This window comes from Gymnodraco acuticeps, unplaced genomic scaffold, assembly GCF_902827175.1.
Source record: "Gymnodraco acuticeps unplaced genomic scaffold, fGymAcu1.1, whole genome shotgun sequence".
Lineage (NCBI taxonomy): Eukaryota > Metazoa > Chordata > Actinopteri > Perciformes > Bathydraconidae > Gymnodraco > Gymnodraco acuticeps.
In genome coordinates, this window is record NW_022991123.1 from 108,830 (window position 1) to 134,399 (window position 25,570).

General features: G+C 43.3%; 1 protein-coding gene across 1 annotated transcript; it reads left to right on the forward strand.

The window, feature by feature from the left end:
• Window positions 1-626: 626 nt before the first annotated feature.
• Window positions 627-25,570, forward strand: clgn (calmegin). The gene is made up of 15 exons (XM_034237093.1): window positions 627-929; window positions 3,033-3,317; window positions 3,418-3,491; window positions 3,660-3,718; window positions 4,865-5,006; window positions 5,131-5,212; window positions 6,015-6,207; window positions 6,317-6,506; window positions 7,570-7,683; window positions 7,760-7,916; window positions 10,908-11,123; window positions 17,864-17,980; window positions 18,833-18,971; window positions 22,017-22,195; window positions 24,375-25,570. Exons 2-15 carry the CDS (start codon window positions 3,033-3,035, stop codon window positions 24,444-24,446), a joined length of 2,019 nt encoding a protein of 672 aa, XP_034092984.1. The 5' UTR covers window positions 627-929; the 3' UTR covers window positions 24,447-25,570.

Here is a 25,570-nt window from a genome sequence, read left to right on the forward strand (position 1 = left end):
TCTACCCCGGAAGTTCATAGTACATGCCACAGTAAAATTATTGGGGGTTAATACGTTTCTTTTATTTACTTGTTAACACTGATTGTGAATCGTAAATTATGCTTGACTATTTGTGCTTAACTATTGTAAAGGCCCAGGTATTCATTGGCATTATACCCACGGAACATTTTAAGAACAATATAGTATATGTAAATAGTATGCTTTTACTTTGAAATGCAACTGCAGAGACATTCATGATGGCTTAAAGTGCTTATTGTAAACTCGTCGTTTGGGACTTTGAATAAAGGAAAATATTACCGCAAGTAATTTGCTTGAATTAATGCTGACATTTTAAAATATTAATGCGTATCTTAATTACTTGTTTCTGCCATAATTGACCCTGTTGCCATGGTGGTCTTGTGAGTATTGTAGTGTTTGCCATTTTGACCTGAACGTCGTGCACATTGGTTAAATGTGATAATATCAAAAATACTTACCTACATTTATTAATTGTTGTAATAATTTCAATAGCTGATGTAATATGTTCAATCTTGCAGAAGAATAGCTAAATTAAACCAAAATTAATCCACATTCACATTAGTTACACCCGGTTACACCTCATCGGTCTTTTCTTGGCTAATTGTATTTATTACAACTGTCGGCGGCACGTGAAGGCACCACTCACGCTCCCCCATCTGCACTATATGCGCATGCGTCGTTCCGACTCGCTCATGCACTCGTCAACCTCGCACCGTTATCTGGGCCAAACTGTCATCTAGATCCCATCTTCCCCAGCCGAAAACCGGGCTTTCTCAAACCACACATTCTCAAACCACACACGGCGGGCCTCGGTGATTTTCTCAGCGGGCCAAACGGAGAGCATACATCCTCTGTTTTCCCAAGAAGAGAAAAAGCTTTTATCGGGACTGCAATTAACAAGAAGGCGCAAGGTTTGTTTGTGTGTGCTCATTCATTCTCTCTCTCCATCCCTCCCCCTGTGCGACACCACCACTGCCAATGTAGCATGCTAACCGTTGCTCTCCACGCAAGACATTTTCCGCTACCCTTTACTTTATATTATTTGCCCTTTTTGTTTTTTTTAACGCCATGGCATGTTTAATTACAGGCCTCCGTTTGTATAAGCCCATTACTTTACTATCTAAGCTTATGTTATGCTTACGTTTGCTTTTCCGTTAGCATAGCTAGCTAGCGGAGCAGGTGCTGCAGCCAGAGCCGTTCATCTAAAAAGAGTTTGGACATCGCCGTGTTCGGTGGCAGCCATGTTAGCTCCACAACCCTGTCCCATGACCTTTTCCCTGTCGTTCCTAGACATGTTCAGTGATAAGCTTCTCTTACATATTTAACAAAAATGAATGAAAGCCCTTGTTGGCTCTCTTAAACGTGAGGCACAGGCTGGTAATGTGTCATTGGACTATGACAGTTAAATAAGAGAACTGAAGCTTAGAATAGAAATATATGTGGCTTTTGGTTACTGACATGCAGACGGCTATTAAGCCAGCTACGTGTATGGCATACTACTAATCCTTGTTTTTCAATTTGGTATGATGTTCTAAAGCTATGTCGTATACTATGATGCATGTCTGTCAGTTGTATGGTAGTACCGTTGTATCTATGTGTAACTGCATCTTTTATCATTTAATTAACATAAACATTATGACTGTCTGCTGCTTTATTGGTGTTGCCTTGGATATGTCAGAAAATGGTTTTGAAATGAATTGCTTAGCTGTGTATCCACATAGTGGATGGTGTTGCTTGTCTGGTTCCTGGTTCCCTGCATGGCTTGTTTCCTTCTATCTGTAAATCTGGACCATCCTCTCATTGCTTTTTTAAAAGAGAAAGATTATTTGGTTTAAGATGACTTGGCAGAAAGTGCAACCTGTTTAGAGATACCTTTTTAGACTTGGGCCACAACTAAATTGAGACCTTATATATTACAAATACTACACTTTGATTTAAAGCAGGAAATATGTTGTGTGTGTGCGAGAGATACTCCTGTTGTTTTTAATATATATATATATAGCTTTTGAATATGTTCACATTAGAAAACATGTTCCACCCCTCCTTCATGGGGTGTGGCCATGATTTCTCTCAAGAAATGTCTCTGTTGCGTTGTTTGCCTTATATCCAAAGATGCGAATAATCGGCAACATTGTATTGCTTTTCAAGAAAAGATAGCTCTTAATTGTGTTTTCTGTTCATCATCTCCTCCTATATGTTTGTCATTTTGATCTTCATGCCTCTGATGATAGCAAATAGAAGAACAGCAGTATGGGAAATAAAGCAATTTAGGAATGAAGGGAGGCGTGCTGCTGTGCTGTCTGCACTGATGTGTTTAAATGACAGGTGTGACTGGATCAATAGGTCATTGAAGCTGCTGTTTGGTGTAACAGATGTATGAATTGTACCAGTATTCAGTAAGGTTAGTTCTAAAGGCATATTGGGATATACACGAATATTGTTATCTAATATATTTACTGTTACAAATCAGGAGAATTAAAGATGTTGAGTGTTCCCCACAGAGTTTGATTCTATTTGCACCGCAAACAATTATATAATTTATTTTATGAGATGTATTTGTGGAGGACGATATTTAATTGTGGCGGCCCGCCACAAATGAATCGATGTATGGGAAACACTGATGTTTGGGAAATAATATGGACAATGAATTCAAATTGGTTGGTTGCGTAATTGTATCGCTTCCCTTAGAGCACCTATCTTCATGACTTAGCAGTTGTTGGAGAGAAAACACAAGACAAGTGTAATCTGAGGAAACAGGCCTCCAGTGTGACCTCAATCTCATTGTGTTGTTCCTTCTATCCTTTTATGCATTCGCTATTTATATCATTGATGCACCCCCCCCCCCTGCACACACCCCGTCACTCTCCATAAATAACATCTCATACCTGCCTCTTCTTCTCCTCCCTTTCCCTTATCCTCTCATACCACACTGTGTTCCTCTCTGGCGGCCTTATCTCACACTCTACTTACCCTTCTGCTTTCACCTCCCCCCTCTCTCTACCCTCCCCCTACAGATGAAGCTGGACAGGGGTTGGATATGGGGCCTGCTGCTCCTGTTCTCCCTTGCTGGGGCAGCTGCGGCAGCCCAGGAGAAGCAGTTGGAGCTTGATGTTACGGACATCGATGAAGATATGGGGTTGGACAATGAGGAATTGAATGTTCTGCTGGAAGGAGAGGACGAGGAAGAGGAGATGGAGATGGAGGACGATGAGGCGACAGTGATGGATGAAGATCAAGCTGATAAGACAGACGGAGCAGCCAGTGGGAAGGCTGGAGTGGATGCTAATGTCTCCTTCCAGGTCAGTAATGGGTCATAGGTTAAGTAAAGGTCAGATGGGAAATTAAGGTATGTTAAAGATCTCTGTATAACAACTTCTAATTTACAATATTGTGCCACAGGTAACTTACAAGACTCCTGTTCCCACTGGAGAAGTCTACTTTGCAGAGACGTTTGATGATGGATCCCTGGACAGGTACAGTCCGTCCACAATACCTGCTAAAGATTCAGCGTAAATGTTTAATGAATGCTGCTAGGACACATGAGCCTCCAACGGTAGTGAGCGACCAGGATAAATGTACCCAATCAGTGATAGCATTGTGTGTGTGTGGAAGCTAAGAGTTTTGTGACGTGATCTCCACAGATGGCAGCAGTCAAAGACAGTTAAGGGGGATGCGGAGGATGACATCGCCAAATATGACGGTTTGTTGGTTTTTGTGTGCCCTTTTTTAAAAATCTACATGTGTGCGTAGGAGAGTTTTTAAAGAGGCACGACTTTCTGTTTCTATATTAACACGTATTCGGGTTAATATAGCCCACTATTGGTGTGAAAATAATAATTAGTGATGGTATTCTACAGTGGCCAACAGGTGCAAACGTGCAACAATGGTCCAAAACTATTTCATTAGGAGAACGCACCGCACTTTCAAAAACAAATCTAAAAACGCATGCAGATGAAGAAACATCACCAGCTTCATGAAACATGCACAGCTGCAAGAAGCTCAAAACACAACAGAAACGGGGACACTAGAAAGTGACGCAAACAGCGGAGTGTTTGTTGCATTCAGGGTTTATAAAGTTTGCCAACTGTCCTTTTTTTTTTTTTTGCATCATTTGTTTTACTTTTAGCACATTTCTCCTTATGGAAAAGTATTGGGCCATTGTCACGCATTTGCACCTGCGGGCCACCGTTGTATTTAACAAGAAAACTCTGTATTCTTGAGATTATAAATTGTAATTTACCAGAGACTATAAACAACTGAGATTTTAAAGCCATTCAAAGTGATACATTCGAGAGAAAAAACCTGAAATATGATATGATGAAAGTCACTTAATTCACAAGAAAAAAAACTCTGAAAACTATATTTTTGTCAAGAAACATCTTCACAGAGTTTAACAGTATGGAACATGGAGATAACCATCATCAATTTATTGTGGTGTAGTTTCTATATAGACCAAATTCACGATAATGTGTATTAAAAGTCTGGATGCTTATGATAATATGGTGACAATTTTCTAAAGTTAGGAGTATTTATTATTTGAAAATCCGATTTATAAAGTATATTTTTTAATAAATCCTCCACTCCAGGAATAATAATCTTGTGAAATCCGTATTTTTTTCTTTTGAATAATATTGCCCTATTTTTTTTAACTAACATGGCCATTGGACTCTTCACATGTTATTACATTTTTAGGGACTAACCCTATTTGTTGTGATACCACTTGGATATGCCATTGATGCCATACGACGGCTATATTCTGTTAGCTACACATAGCTTTCTCAAGCAGAGTCTTTTGGAACCTCACTATGAACAACGCAATAAAAGGTTGTCTCCTCTCCGGCTGTAGGGAAGTGGGCTGTGGAGCAGCTGAAGGAGAACAAGATTCCAGGAGACAAAGGTCTGGTGCTCAAGTCCCGGGCCAAACACCACGCCATCTCCTCCATGCTGAACAAACCCTTTGTCTTCCAGGACGATACTCTGGTCGTACAGTGAGTTCAATAAGACGAACACTAAAATGTTTCTTTAACCAAGAGGACCTTTCCATGATGGATGTATTAGTGAAAGACTAAAATCAAGTATTAGTTAAATTGCTTTGTTGTGTTCTGTTTCCAGGTATGAGGTGAATTTCCAGGATGGCATTGACTGTGGTGGCGCATACATCAAACTGCTCTCTGACACCGGCGATCTCAATCTGGTTGGTGTGCATGCTTTATTTCTACCTTGCTCCATTCGTAACGCCTAAGGTATTTTTGCAGCTGAAAATGTACTTGTTGGTTTTTATCATATTTAGTCATCTAATCCTGTTTTGTTTATAGTCAGATTGTGGTTGACTTAAGTTTGAGCAGCATCTTTATATACTTTTAATTTCACTACTGTTATTTGGCTATCACACTACTCCTACAAGCTACACTTATTTATTATTTTACATACTGAAATACTGTATTATATTTTATGCATGCCTTTTATTTAAAATGTTGCCTTTGTACTTTGCGGTATAAATGGAAATGTCCCCTCTGTGGGACTAATTAAGGTATTCTGATTTTCAAAGTACAAAAAAAGTATTTTCTAATCATTATATTAAGCAAACTTTTTATTATTATTAATCCTGATATGCAGCGCAGCAAAAAGAACAAGAACAAAAAACCCTGTTTAGAATATTTAGTCTCAAAAAATGTTAAATACAAGCCTCATCTTTTTCTTGTAAAAAACAAAACATGTCACAGATGATGATTAAAGAAATCTGTGCCATTTCTGTCGCAGGAATTAAAGGTTGTTGCCGTGCCTGTTAAGTCGTATTTTTACTAAACAATTAAACACAACAGCATAAATAAAGTGTATTAATAAAGACTTAAGTTATCTTTCTTAGTATTGGTTGAAACCAAAACCTTTTAGCATTCCTACTCTGTCTTGTGTTCATGTAATATAACTGGGTAAAGACTGTCCAGATTTGAACTAAATACAATAACTCTATTTACTCTTTTAATTCTGCACCGTAGGAGCAGTTCCAAGACCGTACCGCCTACAGCCTCATGTTTGGACCCGACAAGTGTGGAGAGGACTACAAGCTGCACTTCATCTTCCGCCACCTAAACCCTCTGAACAAAGACACGGAGGAGAAGCACGCCAAGAGGGTCGACGTGGACCTCAAGAAGTTCTACACTGACAAGAAGACTCACCTCTATACTTTGGGTACAGAGACAATTCCAAAGGAGAATATATATCTATATACCTTTCTGTGCTTTTATAAAATGTGTCATTTTGCTCACACATTCATTTAGCATTTTCTTCCCGTTTTCAGTCCTGCACCCAGACAACCGTTACGAGATATTAATCGACCAGTCCAGTGTGAGCCGCGGCAGCCTGCTGCACGACGTCATTCCTCCGGTCAACCCCCCCAAAGAGATCGATGACCCATCTGACTCCAAGCCCGAGGACTGGGACGAGAGGGCCAAGATGCCTGATCCTGAGGCCGTCAAACCAGAAGACTGGTTAGTACAAACCCTGTACTACTACTGCAGCAGTAAATAGTACAGATTACACATTTGCTATATTTAAAGGGGCACTATTATGGTTTTCCCTTTCCTGTAGTGTGTTGTATAGGTTTTTGTGTATGGCCTGCAAAGGCTGAAATCCAAGAGTTCCCTCTGGAGGGAGTTTTCTCCCTTGAGATTGTTCATGATTATAGAAAGGGAGAACCTAAACAAACTAAAAGGCTGTGAGTTCTGTCCGCCAGAGGTGAGTCGTTGTTCAGGGTTATTGCCTTAGGCAGGAATTATTTCCTGTACCGATCTGCAGCAGTCTGTTGGAGAAGGAGCTCCGCTGTCTGTCCAGCTGCAGGTGGAGAGGGGGGGATGGGGTTATCCATGATAACAGTTTAAGTGTCCTCCTCTCTACCACAGCTTCGATCTTAAAATGACCTTATGTCTCAATTTCAATTTCAAAATAAACCAGATCTTGTGAAAAATATGTTATTCTGCGCTCCTCCGTTTACACAGAGCAGACAGGAATGACAAAAGAGGTTTTCAGTTATGGTTGTAAAAATGTAAATGGTAGCATATGTGTTTTTATTTTTTTATTGGCATCACTTCGGGGAACTTGGAAACCACTTGTTTATATAGAATTGTTGTAAAATGTATTATTTTTTCAGTTTAATAATGATTTATCGCTTCATAGCTGTGTTATTTTACACAAAATACATGTTTGATGTCACTTGTATTTCTAGCAAAGATTGTGCTGTTTTACTGCAATGATAACAACTGATTTAAATGTGAAGGAGCAAAAAAAATAAAACGGTTCAGAGGGTTGAATGTTAGGGCTTCAGGGACCCTAACATTCAGACCACCTGAGGACTCCACAGACCACTGACGCCTTCAAGAAAGGCCTAAAAACCTTTCTTTTTAAAAAAGGCTTTTGATTAAACTTTTGTTTGTTTTTATTATGCCTCCTGTAGCACCTTGGGATTGCTGTTAGCAATGAAAGGTGCTTTACAAATTTGAATTTATGATTATTACCTAGTCATTAATAACAAACATGGCTGTGTGTGTGTCTCAGGGATGAAGAAGCTCCTGCTAAGATTGAGGACCCTGAAGCCTTGATGCCAGAGGGCTGGCTGGAGGACGAACCAGAGTTTGTCCCCGACCCTATCGCAGAAAAACCAGAAGACTGGTAAGTGAACTGATTCACCAAACACACCCATAACAAGTTCTTCAATGATGTTCCAGTGAGGGAATTATGTGTGCAGGGACGAGGAGATGGACGGGCAGTGGGAAGCACCCCAGATTCCCAACCCGGCCTGCGAGACGGCCCCCGGCTGCGGGGAGTGGAAGCGCCCCACGATCAACAACCCTCAGTACAAAGGAAAGTGGAAGGCCCCTCTGGTGGACAATCCCAACTATCAGGTAACTAGGGTTGCTGTAGAATAGTCCAAAAATCAGCTCCTATCGTCTATCCCAGGGCTCGACATTATAAATGGCCCGCTGGCCCGGAAGCACTATTTAGACACCCCGGGCCAGCATAACGTACTTTCCACTTGCCCGCTCGGGCCACTAAAAATATTGCTTAAAAAGAAAAAATGGTCCTGTGGTATTTTGACTAGCAATTTAGTTAAATTGTTTCGTTTATTAACGCTACAACATAACGTTTCGTGAGTCGGTTGTCATTGTTGGGTGAAAAGCAAACAGCTGTTTGCTGCGGAGCGCAGAGCGAGCAGGCTCCCGTGAGCGGGAGCGCGCTCCTCCACTATAGACTATCGCGCCACCTAACCATTCGCCAAAATGTTTTTAATACCAGCGGTAACCGGCCAAGCGCCGTGCAAAAAACAATCTTCAAATAAAAGAAAGTCACCGGTAGGGTTGGGTACCGAGAACCGGTTCCAACCGGTTCCAACATTTCGATTCCAACGGCATCATTTAGAAATGTGAATTTCGGTTCCGCTTTTCGATGCCTGAGAAAATGTTTCTCGCCGCTCTCCGTAGCCTACTGTATGACTGCGGCGGGCGGGAAATGTAGCGTTGTACCTACACTTCCTACAGAGTAACCTGGGACCAGGGCCGGCCCGTCGCACTGTCGTTATAGATGTTCGCCTAGGGCGCCAGATCTGTGGAGGCGCTGCGCTGACAGCTCTGGGAGGGAAAAAAAATGTTTTGACCGTTGGTGCTCATCCTAATTTTCGGCCTTGATGTAACAACATTCATAATTAAGTAAATGTAACACCCTTTTCATCCGGTTACACGTTTCATTTGCCCTGTACGATGGGCGCTGTAAGTGATGAAAATGGGGGATGTTGGCTTATCTGGCGCCCGCAGCTCACAGCCAAAGTGCGAGTGAGCGTGGGAGCGAGCGAGGGAGAAAGGGAGGGTGCACCGGTACCAGCGCTGTTGTTATTAGCATCTGGTGCTAGCTGCTCTAACGGATATTAGAAGAAGATGTTTCTACAATGATGTGGAGGGAGAGTCCTCTCCAATCAGACTGAGAGGCTGATAACTACAGCTCAGTGAGGTAAAGGACTCTTGAGTGTTTAGATAGACTAAAGTGAACTAAGTTATCTCAGTGGGTCTCAAACGTTTTGATCACGATTTATGTAAACACATATTTCCAAGGCACTCCTATATAATTATTGGGATAAAACAGGTTTGAAATCATTGCAATGTATACTATAGGACAGTAAACCAGACATATCGTTTTAAACTGGAGAGATAACAAAATATGCATAAATAAAATAGTAAGATATGATATGAATGAACAACAAAAATAAAATACGATACATGTATTTGTTATTGGCTATGAAAGGTTATTGGTTATGTTCACATACTTATTTAATTATTAAAATGTAAACCGATCTTTTTCATATGGGTGTTTAGAGTTGTATCCCCTAGATCTAGTCTCTAGTAATTCTGCTTAAAGTGCATCAGATTGAAGCATTTTACATTAAAATGTTCAAACATTTCTTCCCGGTATGCCTGAGAAGGCAGATATGCTTGTTTTTCTCAACAAGAACTGTTTTTTAAATGGGGGGGGGTTTCCTTTAAAAGTTGGACTGTTGCACTGTTGTAGCTTCAGTGGTTCTCAGGTTACAGTTACATAGCAACTTTAAAAAAGAAGGGGTCTAGCCCATCAGGACCTGCAGGTTTGTTGGGGTCAAGCTTACTAAGGACCTCCAGCACATTGTTCTCACTAACTTCCTGCAGGCAGAAGCTGTGACATGGGGCTGCGCTAGAGGGGCTGGGTGGCAGTGTTGGTGGGGGGCTTAGGAGGCGCTATAGAGTCAAATAGATTCCCACATTTAACAAAGTGCTGGTTAAAGTAGTCTGATATGCGCTTATTACCGGTGACTACTGTATCCTCATTAACGAGGGAGATACGCAGCGTGCGTTGAAGCTTGCCGGTGGGCGTGTCTGAAACTCCAATCACATGAATCTCCCGCCCCGGACACACAATCACGCGGTTTGATTGGCTAGAGCTTGTACTGGCATATGATTTGATTGGCTGACGCTTCCGTCGAAGCTTCAAAAGTTTAACTTCTCTCAACTTTTGAAGCGAGCAACGCGAAGCGACGGAACCACAATGCAGTTCGGCACCTTCAAAAGTGAATGGGAAGAAGCATTGAAGCTTCAACGCACACCGCCGTGTGGACGGGCCGTTAGGCAGATGAGAGGATGGGGGTTTATTCTCCATCTCTTTCACTGTTTTCCAGAATGTCCTTGGATTGGAGGTTAAATTGATTATGGAAGTAATCAACCTTGGCTTTCCGGATGGCCTGTATAGACTTATTTCTAATTTTCCTGAATGATAGCCAATCGTCGTGGGATTCTGAGTGACGAGCCCTGTGCCAGGTGGAGTTCTTGAGGTGAAGTAGTTCAGCTAAATCTAGGTTGAACCCAGGACTGCATCGTTTTTTTGCAGTCCAAAAAATGTTTTCAGATATTTTCAATGATTTGATATTTAGCTTTCTCCGATTTTGACTTCCATTCGTTTTGAAGCCCTATTCTAAATTAAATTGAAGTTGTTCCCTTTCAAAAAACTAGGACAAAGCCTTAACTGCATAGTAAACTTATGGTAAAACATGAGAAACAAAAACAAACCCTTAAAAAGAGTCTTGGTTAGGGTTTTCACGGTTTGAACACCACACATACTCTGTTTTGAAATAACCCTTTTAATTCACACATTTAGATGTAAAATATGCTGTCTCTTCAGCCGTCTCCCTGCTGTCAGATCTTAATTAGCTAAATAAAATGGGCCTATAAAAACCCTGGCTTTTTACTCATCAAATCTCCCACCCCTGCTCCCTGTGATGCCACACCTATAAACCCTTCCTGTTGGAGATGCTGGATGTTCAACTGCAGCTGAAACCATCCTAACTGTTTCCTCTGCCTCCTTTGTCTTCTCTCTAGGGAGTCTGGAAGCCGCGTAAGATCGATAACCCGGACTATTTCGAGGACCTGCAGCCGTTCAGGATGACGCCTTTCAAAGCCGTGGGCCTGGAGCTGTGGTCCATGACCTCAGATATCTACTTCGACAACTTCATCATCACCTCTCACAAGGAAGTGGCCGACCGCTGGGCCTCGGACAGCTGGGGGCTGAAGAAGCTGGTGGCCAGCGCCAACGAGGTCAGTGTGATGCTTAAAAGGGAGACAGGAACAGCTGATCAAACGTTTACATTGTCACTTTTATGGGGGTTATTCCCTATCTTTATTCAAGAGCGTGGTCTTTAAATTTAAGAGCATCATTTATTGATTTCACGTTCAGATTTTGTATTTCTTTCCCTCAAACCCTGTCCTCGCACTCAAATAGTGCCTGCTTGCGCTTAGATGTGCTCTGCTTCTGCTCAAACTGTACGCTTGCACTCAGATATATTGCTGCTTGCACAGATTTCCTGTGTTCCAGCTTAAAACCTTCTCCTCGCACTCAGGCTGTTTCTGTGCGCTCGTCAAATGTCTGCTCTCAGATTTATGCTGTGCGCTTGGATTTTTTGTGCAACAATCCTGTCAAAATCCCTCAACCAATAGGAGGCCAGGTGTCCTTGCTGGTGCTCGCTTTACTTATTAGAGCGTCCCGTAAGGGCGGTTACTCTTTGGTTTATAAACTCCCGCCCTCCATGGCTTTATTACATATACTTATATAGATATATATTAGGGCTGTCAAGTTAATGCATTAATAACAAAGAAAAATTAACGCCACTAATTATTTTAACGCGATTAACGCATGTGCATTTTTTGTCCTCGGCCGCCCCGCATCGAGTTTAAAATACCATCTACAAGCTGATGCTGACAGTCACGCTCCTGCTGCCTGCTTGCTGCAGACCACACTTCCACGCTCACCGGCAGGCACCGACTGGCCATCGGGAGGACCGGGAGAGACCTTACGTGTATTGTTGTTGTTAGCATCTGGTGCTAGCTAGCTGCGCTAACGGATATAAGGAGCTGTTTCAATGAAAACAGAGGAGCGACATTTCGCCGACAACTGCGCCGAGCACTTGACTTTATGCAGGAAGCCAGACAGTGGGACATTGTACGAAAAGTCAGCACACTCAGCTCGGATAGTGCGCGCAACATGATTGCAGCGTCCAGGCAGCTCCCGTTCGAGCATATGCCTTGAGTTGCACAGAGCTCCAACGATCCATCACACACACACACACACACACACACACACACACACTTTGTATTGTGTATGAGAGGTTCCAGGTTGAATTGAGGCGAATATTTGTAATGTTCAGAAGTTGTTGTGTTTAATATTCATGAGAATATTTGACATTGTTCAAATGATAATAAACATTAGCATAAAGCATATTTGTCCACTCATATGTTGATAAGAGTATTAAAAACTTGAAAAATATTCCTCTAAGGTACATTTAGAACAGATACAAAATTCGCGATTAATTTGCGATTAATCGCGATTAACTATTTGAATCGACTGACAGCCCTAATATATATATACCAGCACCTTACTATAATAGCTACGTTAATAGTAGCCCTAGCACACCGACAGGAGGCCGTGTGCTGGAGAAGAAAAACAGTCTGGAGGATCGCTGTCCAACATGGAGCAAAGTCAAGGACCCCAAGTACATTTTTTTATTTTAATGGTACTATTAACGTTAACGTTACTTCTTTTAAATTCATTTGGTAGTCATATTTGCGGCACATCCAGGGGCGGACTGGCCATCTGGAGAATCACAGAACGGCCGGTCGGCTCGGTTCGCTGACGGCCGGCTCGGTTCGCTGACGGCCAGCACCACAGGGCTGAATTTTAGTCCCAGTCGGCCCCTGGGCACATCTATGATAATAATTGGCTTTCAAGTGTTGTACGTTACGTGAACACTGTTGCTAGACAACAAAATGTGTTTCTTTTTTTCTTATTTCATTGTTTAGGAATAGGGAAATATACAGTTTTTTTTTAACTGTTTATTTTCATTTTAACAAAACAAGACGAGACACATCCTGACATAGGTCATTTTCATTCAAATGACAGATGGTTACATGATAAAGCAAAGTATAGTAAGGAATTAAATAAAGCATATCCAGTACAAATTGAAATAATTAAGTAAATAACATAAATAAATACAAACCGGGAAATAAAAATAAATAAAGTAAAATGATACTAATGAAAGCATTTTACGCAGGGACTGACATCTTTGGCACAGCAGGATCAGTTACACAGGGACATTTTCCATAGTATTCACAACCCTCTTCAACCAGCCGCGATACATCCAGATATCTTTTCCAGTTTTTTCCAGTTCCATCTTTGGGGTAAAACAGTCCATTTTTATCTGCAGGCTCGCCGTCATTTTTTTCCATCGTGTAGATTTGTTTAAGTCTGTGCATCCACTGAATGATTGTCGGAGGTTTTGCTTTTTTCCAGTTCAGTTATAATCTTTTGGCAATTAATAACAGTATCCGTAATATGTACCTCTGGTCAGAATCGTAAGTGTCTGTAGGTAGAGCGGGGTGAGGTGACGTGCAACAACATTAACCTTTCTGTTGGTCGCTTGTTAGCAGACCCTTCACGCGATGGCAGAGCGAACAGGTGATAATAATAGATTGCCCTGTGCCCTAATGATAGCCCTATAGTTTACATCTACTACCCACAAATAAACATATGGACATGGGTTACTATTTTAAAAAAAATGGTAAATGTATTTAGGAACCTATCAATGTGATTTTAAGTGGGGTTTTTTTTGGAGTGAAATGCCCCGGTCCTTCCGATGGCCAGTCCGGGACTGGGTACAGGAGGCGTAGAGCGAGGGATCATTTTCCACAAGTTAATCGATCGCAGATTGCGTCGTAGTCACGGACGAATTAAAAAAATTAAAATAATAATAATTTAAAAAACTAAATGGGTCGCGAAATATACTTGGGCGGCAGTTAATATACCTGGGCGGCCCGCCCAAGTATAGTCTGTGTGGCCCTGCTTGATTATAATGTTTAGTTCTAATTCCCATTTATCTCTAACATTCTAACAGGTATTTTGGGAGTCGTCTGCCACAAGCCTCTTATATAAGTGAGAGACAGGTTTCTTATTTGGGAAGCATTTTTCTGCAATACTAATAAAATATTCTTCTATAATGTTTGGATTTTTTCTGACTGCTGCTCTTTCCTTGTGGTTTGTAATATAGTGTCTTATCTGGAAGTACCTATACAAATCATTTGACGGGAGTCCATATTGTTCTTGAAGTTGGGAGAAGGATTTGGCATCTGTTCTATCAAACATTTGGTTAATTGTGATAAGACCTTTATCGGCCCATCTTTTAAATCCTCCATCCCTTACAGATGGAGGAAACTCTATATTGCCTAAAATTGGCATGGCTCTTGATATAATAATAATAATGGGTTTCATTTATAAAGCACTTCATATTTGATTTCAAATCCCAAAGTGATATTGATTCTGGGTTCCTGAAAAAAAAATTAACTGCCGTCCACAACTTTAGGGTATGCTTTATCCATTCGTTCTCAATCTTAACTTTATTGACGGATTTTATCTCAATATAAGGCAAAACTGATAACGACACACCCTTAGTTGCACTCTTCTCAATCTGTGCCCATCCTGTTTGCTCGTCCTTTCTAATCCAGGCCACTATTGCCATTAACTGAGCAGCCCAATAATAATATTTTTAATTTGGTAGGCCTAAGCCTCTCTTATCTTTTGGTAGAAAAAGAGTTTTAAGTCTTACTCTGGGTCTCTTATTCTGCCAAATAAACTTAGAGATAGGTCTATTTAACATGTTGAAAATGGAGGCTGGAATTCCCACAGGGAGGGATTGAAATAGGAAGAGTAATCGAGGAAGTAGCTTCATTCTTACAGTCTCTACCCTTCCGAATAACGAGAGGGGGAGAATTTCCCAACGTATCATGTAATTCTTTATTTGCTTTATTAATGTATTATAGTTAGCCTCAAATAAATGCATAGGGTGGTGAGTAAGGATAATCCCTAGATATCTAAACCCCTGCTTGGACCAGCGGTAACAAACATCCTTGTGTAATTGTGTGGGCCAACTCCCTGTTATCATCATTGCCTCTGATTTAATTGGATTAATTTTGTATCCCGAAATTGCCCCATATTTAGACAAGAGCTGGAATAGAAGTTAGGGGGTGTTTTATAAAGAGTAACATGTCATCTGCAAATAAAGAAATGTTATGTATTGACCCTCCCTCGTCCGCTATTCCTTGAATCTGTTTATTTTGGCGTATAGCCTCCGCTAAGGGATCAATATTGAGTGTGAAAAGAAGAGGTGACATTGAGTCGCCCTGCATCACCCCCCTCTCTACTTTAAAAAAAGCTGAACAATGCCCATTTACTCTTATTATTGATTTAGGATCCTTATAAAGCAAACTAATCCATTGTACTCTGGTTGCTAAGATTGAAGTTAGTATTTTGCAATCAACGCATAAAAGACTTATGGGGCGATAACTAGTGCACTGTATGGGGTCCTTTCCCTCTTTATGCAGGACTGTGATGATGGCTTCTGACCACGATTTTGGGGGGTCTCCTGTATTTAATACATAATTATATACTCTACATAATATAGGGGAAAGATCATTTATGAAGGCTCTTTAATATTCACCTGCAAACCATCTACTCCCGGTGATTTGTTGTTTTTAAGGTTAGTAATGGTTTCCTTAATTTCCTCCTCTCTGATAGGCTCTACTAACTAAGATGCTTCGTCAGTTGTCAGTTTATTCATATTGAGGGGCTTTAAAAATCACTAATTATTTCTTCCTTAAATTCCTGATCTTGGCTTTTATATATACAGTGGGGGAAAAAAAGTATTTAGTCAGCCACCAATTGTGCAAGTTCTCCCACTTAAAAAGATGAGAGGCCTGTAATTTTCATCCTAGGTATACCTCAACTATGAGAGACAGAATGGGGGGAAAGAATCAGAAAATGACTGTCTGATTTTTAAAGAATTTATTTGAAAATTATGGTGGAAAATAAGTATTTGGTCAATAACAAAAGTTCATCTCAATACTTTGTTATATACCCTTTGTTGGCAATGACAGAGGTCAAACGTTTTCTGTAAGTCTTCACAAGGTTTTCACACACTGTTGCTGGTATTTTGGCCCATTCCTCCATGCAGACCTCCTCTAGAGCAGTGATGTTTTGGGGCTGTCGCTGGGCAACACGGACTTTCAACTCCCTCCAAAGATTTTCTATGGGGTTGAGATCTGGAGACTGGCTTGGCCACTCCAGGACCTTGAAATGTTTCTTACGAAGCCACTCCTCCGTTGCCCGGGCGGTGTGTTTGGGATCATTGTCATGCTGAAAGACCCAGCCACGTTTCATCTTCAATGCCCTTGCTGATGGAAGGAGGTTGTCACTCAAAATCTCACGATACATGGCCCCATTCATTCTTTCCTTTACACGGATCAGTCGTCCTGGTCCCTTTGCAGAAAAACAGCCCCAAAGCATGATGTTTCCCCCCCCATGTTTCACAGTAGGTATGGTGTTCTTTGGATGCAACTCAGCATTCTTTCTCCTCCAAACACGTCTAGTTGAGTTTTTACCAACAAGTTCTATTTTGGTTTCATCTGACCATATGACATTCTCCCAATCCTCTTCTGGATCATCTAAATGCTCTCTAGCAAACTTCAGACGGGCCTGGACCTGTACTGGCTTAAGCAGGGGGACACGTCTGGCACTGCAGGATTTGAGTCCCTGGTGGCGTAGTGTGTTACTGATGGCAGCCTTTGTTACTTTAGTCCCAGCTCTCTGCAGGTCATTGACTAGGTCCCCCCGTGTGGTTCTGGGATTTTTGCTCACCGTTCTTGTGATCATTTTGACCCCACGGGGTGAGATCTTGCGTGGAGCCCCAGATCGAGGGAGATTATCAGTGGTCTTGTATGTCTTCCATTTTCTAATAATTGCTCACACCAAGCTGTTTCTGGTGTCCTTTGACAGCTCTTTGGTCTTGGCCATAGTGGAGTTTGGAGTGTGACTGTTTGAGGTTGTGGACAGGTGTCTTTTATACTGATAACGAGTTCAAAGAGGTGCCATTAATACAGTTAACAAGTGGAGGACAGAGGAGGCTCTTAAAGAAGAAGTTACAGGTCTGTGAGAGCCAGAAATCTTGTTTGTTTGTAGGTGACCAAATACTTATTTCACCGAGGAATTTACCAATTCATTCATTAAAAATCCTACAATGTGATTTCCTGGATTCTTTCCCCCCATTCTGTCTCTCATAGTTGAAGTGTACCTAGGATGAAAATTACAGGCCTCATCTTTTTAAGTGGGAGAACTTGCACAATTTGTGGCTGACTAAATACTTTTTTGCCCCACTGTATATATATATATATATATATATATATTAACTGTGCTTTTTCCCCCCAAACGTTGTAAATGAAACAAGTGAAGTATATGTAATAAAGCCGTGGAGGGCGGGAGTTTATAAACCAAAGAGTAACCGCCCTTACGGGACGCTCTAATAAGTAAAGCGAACGCGCCCGCAAGAAGACGACACTTCACCTGGCCTCCTATTAGTTGAGGGATTTTCACAGGGTTGTTGCACAAAAGATCCAAGCGCACAGCAGAAGGAGGAGGAGGATGAAGAGACTAATGAACCAATCTGATGTACTTCGAGAGTGAAATGCTAGAGTTGGAGTATGTTGTGCTCTTGTAAACCAAACTAATCATTAACAAATTGGGTGTAGATGTACGTTAACACAGCAAAAATAATGTTTTTCTCGCTGCTCATGTTCATTTAATTCTAGGAACCAAAAATCAAGGTTGAGAGAAAAATGTCTTTAATTGTGCAGCCCTTTTCTGTGCATATACTTTAGCACAGGCCTGTCAGTTTCTGTCATAGGCTCACTACTTTCTCTCTGATCTCTTGTCCTCCCTCGCCCTTTAATCTCTCCAGCCGGGGATCTTCGCTCAGCTGACGATCGCAGCAGAGGAGCGGCCGTGGCTCTGGGTGATCTACATCCTGACGGTCGGCCTGCCGATAGGACTGGCTGTGCTCTTCTGCTGGCCAAAGGTACAGTGAGGAACCTGGTGCTGAACATGTATAAAGGGCATGTTTCTGATCCTGCACACAAACACACCATCCAACAGAACGCTGCCTCCCGAGACCTGTCTTCAACAAAAATAGGACAACACATCACCGCCTTTCTCATAGCTCTGCTCTGGCTTCCATCATCCCAAATAAATAACTTCAACATTCTATTGTTCAGATACAAAGCGCCCAATGGTTTGGGAATACATGTCTGACATGCTGCTTTGTTACAAGCTAAACGGAGCTCTTGGACTATTCGTTCCCTCGGTCAGAACAAAACCCGTAGAAGCAGATTTGAGCTCTTTTGCTCTGCAGATCCTTAATAACTTCCAGAAGACCTGAGGTCTGTCCCAACCATGGATTTTTTCTTTTTTTTTTTTAAATCAAGGCCAAAAACCTTTTTATTTACCAATGCTTTTCCAGAGAATATTTAAAGAGGACATTTTAAGGTATCATATTTGTACTTTAGGCCTCTACTGTGACGTGTTTACATGCTTTAAGAGAAACTCCCTCTGGAGGGAACACAGGGATTTTATCCTTTGCAGACCATTGACATGCACAACAACCTATAGAACACCCTACAGGAAAGGCAAAAAGCATAATGGGGCCAATCTTTAACAATATTTTGTTAGCACTCTTGCAGCAACAACTGTATTTTACAATGTTTTTTTTTAACTACCTTATATCTTTTATTTTCTTGTTTTGTTAATAATTTTGTTCCTGTGTGTTCATGCTTATGAAATCATGTTGGATTGCCTTTTCTGTCTGAAATGTGCGATATAATTAGACTTACCTTAACCCCGACTGTGATGCCATCTCCTGTTCGCGTCACAGAAATCAGACGACGAATACGTGTACAAGAAGGTGGATCCTCCCCGAGCCGATATAGAGGAGGAGGAGGACGACGAAGACGAAGAGGAGGATACAGCAGCCGATGAAGACAAAGCAGCCGAGGGAACAGAAGGAGCTGCAGGTTAGAGGGTCACACACACAAGACGTCACACACAGGACATCCTCGTCACACACAGGACATCCTCGTCACACACAGGACGTCACACACAGGACGTCCTCGTCACACACAGGACGTCCTCGTCACACACAGGACATCCTCGTCACACACAGGACGTCCTCGTCACACACAGGACGTCACACACAGGACGTCCTCGTCACACACAGGACGTCACACACAGGACGTCCTCGTCACACACAGGACGTCCTCGTCACACACAGGACGTCACACACAGGACGTCCTCGTCACACACAGGACGTCACACGTCACACACAGGACGTCACACGTCACACACAGGACGTCACACGTCACACACAGGACGTCCTCGTCACACACAGGACGTCACACACGGACGTCCCTCGTCACACACAGGACGTCACACGTCACACACAGGACTCACACACAGGACGGTCACACGTCACACACAGGACGTCCTCGTCACACACAGGACGTCCTCGTCACACCAGGACATCCTCGTCCACACACAGGACGTCCTCGTCACACACAGGACGTCACACACAGGACGTCCTCGTCACACACAGGACGTCACACACAGGACGTCCTCGTCACACACAGGACGTCCTCGTCACACACAGGACGTCACACACAGGACGTCCTCGTCACACACAGGACGTCACACACACACACAGGACGTCACACGTCACACACAGGACGTCACCACGTCACACACAGGACGTCCTCGTCACACACAGGACGTCACACACAGACGTCCTCGTCACACACAGGACGTCCACACGTCACACACAGGACTCACACACAGGACGTCACACGTCACACCAGGACGTCCTCGTCACACACAGGACGTCCTCCGTCACACACAGGACATCCTCGTCACACACAGGACGTCACACACAGGACGTCCTCGTCACACACAGGACATCCTCGTCACACACAGGACGTCCTCGTCACACACAGGACGTCACACACAGGACGTCCTCGTCACACACAGGACGTCACACACAGGACGTCCTCGTCACACACAGGACGTCCTCGTCACACACAGGACGTCACACACAGGACGTCCTCGTCACACACAGGACGTCACAACGTCCACACACAGGACGTCACACGTCCACACACAGGACGTCACACGTCACACACAGGACGTCCTCGTCACACACAGGACGTCACACACAGGACGTCCTCGTCACACACAGGACGTCACACGTCACACACAGGACGTCACACACAGGACGTCACACGTCACACACAGGACGTCCTCGTCACACAGAGGACGTCACACACAGGACGTCACACGTCACACACCAGGACGTCACACGTACCACACCGGACGTCACACGTCACACACAGGACGTCAAACACGTCACACACAGGACGTCCTCGTCACACACAGGACGTCACACGTCACACACAGGACGTCACACGTCACACACAGGACGTCTCGTCACACACAGGACGTCACACGTCACACACAGGACGTCACACACCAGGACGTCACAACACAGGACGTTCACAAGCACAGGACGTCCTCGTCACACACAGGACGTCACACACAGGACGTCACACGTCACACACAGGACGTCACACGTCACACACAGGACGTCCTCGTCACCACACGGACGTCCTCGTCACATACAGGACGTCACAACACAGGACGTCCTCGTCACACACAGGACATCCTCGTCACACACAGGACGTCCTCGTCACACACAGACGTCCTCGTCACACACGGACGTCCTCGTCACACAGGACGTCCTCGTCACACACAGGACGTCACACACAGGACGTCACACGTCACACACAGGACGTCACACGTCACACACAGGACGTCACACGTCACACACAGGACGTCCTCGTCACATACAGGACGTCACACACAGGACGTCCTCGTCACACACAGGACGTCCTCGTCACACACAGGACGTCCTCGTCACACAGGACGTCCTCGTCACATACAGAACGTCACACACAGGACGTCCTCGTCACACACAGGACGTCCTCGTAACATACAGGACGTCACACGTCACACAGGACGTCCTCGTCACACAGGACGTCCTCGTCACACAGGACGTCCTCATCACACACAGGACGTCACACGTCACACACAGCACGTCCTCGTCACACACAGGACGTCACACACAGGACGTCCTCGTCACATACAGGACATCACACACAGGACGTCCTCGTCACACACAGGACGTCCTCGTCACATACAGGACGTCCTCGTCACACAGGACGTCCTCGTCACACAGGACGTCCTCGTCACACACAGGACGTCACACGTCACACACAGGACGTCACACGTCACACACACAGGACGTCACACGTCACACACAGGACGTCCTCGTCACACACAGGACGTCACACGTCACACACAGGACGTCCTCGTCACATACAGGACGTCACACACAGGATGTCCTCGTCACACACAGGACGTCCTCGTCACACACAGGACGTCACACGTCTCACACACAGGACGTCCTCGTCACACACAGGACGTCCTCGTCACACACAGGACGTCCTCGTCACACACAGGACGTCACACGTCTCACACACAGGACGTCCTCGTCACACACAGAACGTCCTCGTCACATACAGGACGTCACACACAGGACGTCCTCGTCACATACAGGACGTCACACACAGGACGTCCTCGTCACACACAGGACGTCCTCGTCACATACAGGACGTCACACACAGGACGTCCTCGTCACACACAGGACGTCCTCGTCACACACAGGACGTCCTCGTCACACACAGGACGTCACACACAGGACGTCACACGTCACACACAGGACGTCCTCGTCACATACAGGACATCACGCACAGGACGTCCTCGTCACACACAGGACGTCCTCGTCACACACAGGACGTCACACGTCACACACAGGACGTCCTCGTCACACACAGGACGTCCTCGTCACACACAGGACATCACACACAGGACGTCACACAGCGTCCTTCTTTTACTGCCCTGTTCTACAGTCGTATTTCTGTGTTACTGTCATCTTGTTACTCTCTCAAAAGCAACCGAAGAGGCTGAGGACGAGGAAGAGGAGGAGGAGGAGGAGGAGGATGAAGATGAAGTCGATGCAGGAGGCGACAATCTAGGAGATGATGATGAAGAGGAGGAGGAAGAAGAGGAAGAAGAGGAGGAGGAGGAAGAAGAGGAGAGCAAAGCTCCTGAGAGAACATTAGAAAAGGAGGTTGGTGTCATCCTGAGTTATTCTTTCCTGCAGAGCATGGTGCATGGCTTTCCCCTGCATGAAAGAACAATACAAGTTGCTTTAAAGGCATTTCTGTATCAATACTGACGTGATATTTACATTTTACTAGATATCATATGGGAACACCTAGTTAAAATTGATATCACTATAGATATAGTGGCCAATTGTCCAAAGAAAATTAATGTTCAAATGCCACTTAGTCTAAGAGGCAAATTTGAGTATTGACTCGCGTATGTTCAAGAAATCAGATACCTTGCTCGTTCCATTCAGGTGCTTTATTGAGAGGTTCAATGGATCAGCTGGCGGCCCACTGCCAACGTGCAACCTTTGCACGGTATTTAAACAAATAAACAAAATCCCTCGGTCATACGGATGTGCAACTTCCTCTCTAGACTTTCTGCTGTGTCATGCTGGCAGCGTCATTTATACCTGAGCACGCTCCTACGATTGCTTTCTATAAATAATAACAAAACATAAACTAGAGCTGTCCATAAGCAAGATAACACGTTACAAAAACAGTATAGTAATAATTCATAGTTACTCAGCTCATTCAAGTTAAATTAAAGAATATTCAATTGGCTCACAAAACCATAATTCAAATCAAATAATGTGCCTAAATGGCTCTTACAATAGACTATTGCCAGAATGAGTCCTAAAACCTTGAAATTAGTTCAAAATAATATATTAATATCAAAACTTCCAGTTCCTTCTTCTGAAGTCATTGGTCTTTGAACATGTTTGTGGTTAGCCACATTTTGCTAAGCAGTGGTGATGTGCAGCCATGCCACCGTGATGTAGTTCCTCTAAAGCCTAATGTTTTTAACGCTTAAGAAATCACAAAGTGTTGTTAATATGTGGAAATGATCCAGCCGAACAATATGTGTAAGTATATATAAATATGTGTTAGCCACAGATCTTTTTTCCTGCGATATTCTGCATATAAAATAGTGCTTTTGGTCAAGGAAACCCTTGCTACACTAACTTGGGCTTAAAATCATCACTGCAAGACCCTGAATACAGTGTTTTATAAAGTTGCTACAATGTTGGATGCAAATCACTTCATGGACCCATAAATGCCACACTTTAATATATTGATTTAGGTTCTCACACTCAAGGTTAGCCAGCAGACATCACACTGTACAGGAGTATTCTGTTTAGACTACTTTCTGTCTCTGGCACTGTGTCCTCGTCCTAGTGAGAAATGGGCACAGTCAAGCTCCTCTTGTTTTCATTTTCATTGGAAGAACATGCATTTCATTCTACATTCTACCTCATTTAAAACACGCCTGTTCATTATCCTGGCGCCTAAATGGTGGAACGATCTCTCCATTGGTATCAGGACAGCTGACAGTTACACCTCTTTGAACTACACCTGTGGTCATTAAAACACAGAAAGGAATAATGTAGTAACTAAAAACCCACAGGTGTGAACCCTGTGATGTTGAGTACCCCGAAGTCTTATATTAGAAATGTACAGTACAGGTCCCCAGCATATAGAAACTGCCGATGCTAACTTGATATGTTGAGCAATTAGCATCATTTGCATCAATTAGCATATACAGACACTAGCTAAAAAGATTGATTGGCCGATTTGGAAAATGTTGGAGTGATGGCAGTTATGAGTCCCCTAAAACGTTCAAATGTAACTCAAAATTAATTAATTCACTTTCTGTTAGCCAATTATTTTATCCTGAAAATGTCAAAGTGATTTCACATCCTCCATAACCCCCAAAATCACTCTTTTTTTTGTTTGTTGTTTGCATTTGCTAGTCAATGCATCTCATGCTAATAGTACAAATTGCCCAACATATGCAAATTAGCATTCGGAAATGCTTAAGTGCTGGGGACCCGTACGGTACATTTCTAACATAAAACGTTGGGGTACTCAACATAAACGGTTCACAATAGAACTTTATGAGCTGGCAACTAGACGGTCATGGCTGATAGCACTTATTGTTGAGTCACTCTGGATTGAATGCGTCAGCGAAGTATAATGTAAAAAGGTTTGAAATCCCCTGATGACGTGTCCAGGTAACGCTGCACTTTCATTAACATATTGGTCATGTAGCAATAGCGAGAGTGGGTTCTTATATCTCATCCATAAAATTCACCTTTAATTTCTCGCTTTTAATTGAATACCAATTGTGCTCTGCTTCAGAAGGAGGGAGGAGACGTCACCGAGGAGAGCCACAAACAAGCCGTGAGGAAGAGGAGGGTACGGAAAGACTGAAGAGGTGAACCCCCCCCCACGTCTACACTATCTCCTTTCTCCCCCCTAAAGTGGAGGAGGTTGAAAGGCCGTCTTTGCTGCTGCTGCTGCTGCTGCTCCGCCTCTGAGTGGAGCAGCATGCGTTTACTCCACACCACCTGGTAGCCTGCAGTCCCCCCCCCCCTCCAGCTGCCCGCTCACAGGGCAGTGTCTCCCAAACCACATCCTGCATCCTCCCCCGTCTTGTTTCGACTCCCCCCTCCTGCCTGCTTATCGAACTATGAGAAGAATCCTTTGGAGATTCTGCTCGTTCTAGATGTTGTTCCTCTTCTTTCCTGAGCTTTCCTTTTTTCCATCTTCTCTTCTCTAAGCCATTGCTAGCCTAAAAAAAAATCCCCCCCCAAAAAAAAGCTGTCCCCTCCACTGGTTCCTTCCATTACACAGCATATCACATGGGCTACATCTCACGAGTTAGTTATTTTTCATGTCCTTGAATTTGAGAATAAAGTTCCTTCGTGTTTTGATATTGTTCGGGTTTTGACGGTCCGGGGGGGGGGGGGGACACAGTTTAGGTTTAAAAGTTAACCTCGATAAAAGTCCACGTTCTGTTTTAGATTTTAGCTAGTTTGTAAGGAGCATCATTTACTTTTATAATTTATCAATGGAGGATTATCACAGCTGGTCCTATCTGTATGTTTTATGCTGGTATGAATTCAGTTTTAATAATGCAGTGTTTCCAGCGATTTAAGGCCGTTTTCTGGAATATGATACGCCACTGGTGTGGTTATTCTGAACCTAGGCCGGTTTGAAATGCTTTACCTGATTAGAAAAACAAAACACTGAATGCCTTGGTCATCAGTTGTCAATAAGACTGCTTCTACATCAAACAGCTGGATATATTAACCCTGTGAAAACACGTCTCAATCTGTCAGTACACAGCAGTGCTTTCGCAGGATATCAGTTGACACCCCAGATTGTTGCCTGGGAGAAACATTGATGCTAATTTATTTTTGTTTTTATATTATTGTCTCGAGCTTTTGTAGTTCATGTTCTCGCCACATTCTGGCAGATATCCCTGTTTACATTTGTTTGCAAATTGTACATTGCTCTTGGAAATAAAAATATTGAATACAAATGATGAAAAA

Coding starts and splice junctions, on each gene's coding strand:
- clgn (XM_034237093.1), top strand. CDS start 3,033: ATGAAGCTGGACAGGGGTTGGATATGGGGCCTGCTGCTCCTGTTCTCC. Junction 3,719..4,864: donor TGACATCGCCAAATATGACG/GTTTGTTGGTTT, acceptor CTCCGGCTGTAG/GGAAGTGGGCTGTGGAGCAG. Junction 7,917..10,907: donor TGGACAATCCCAACTATCAG/GTAACTAGGGTT, acceptor TCTTCTCTCTAG/GGAGTCTGGAAGCCGCGTAA.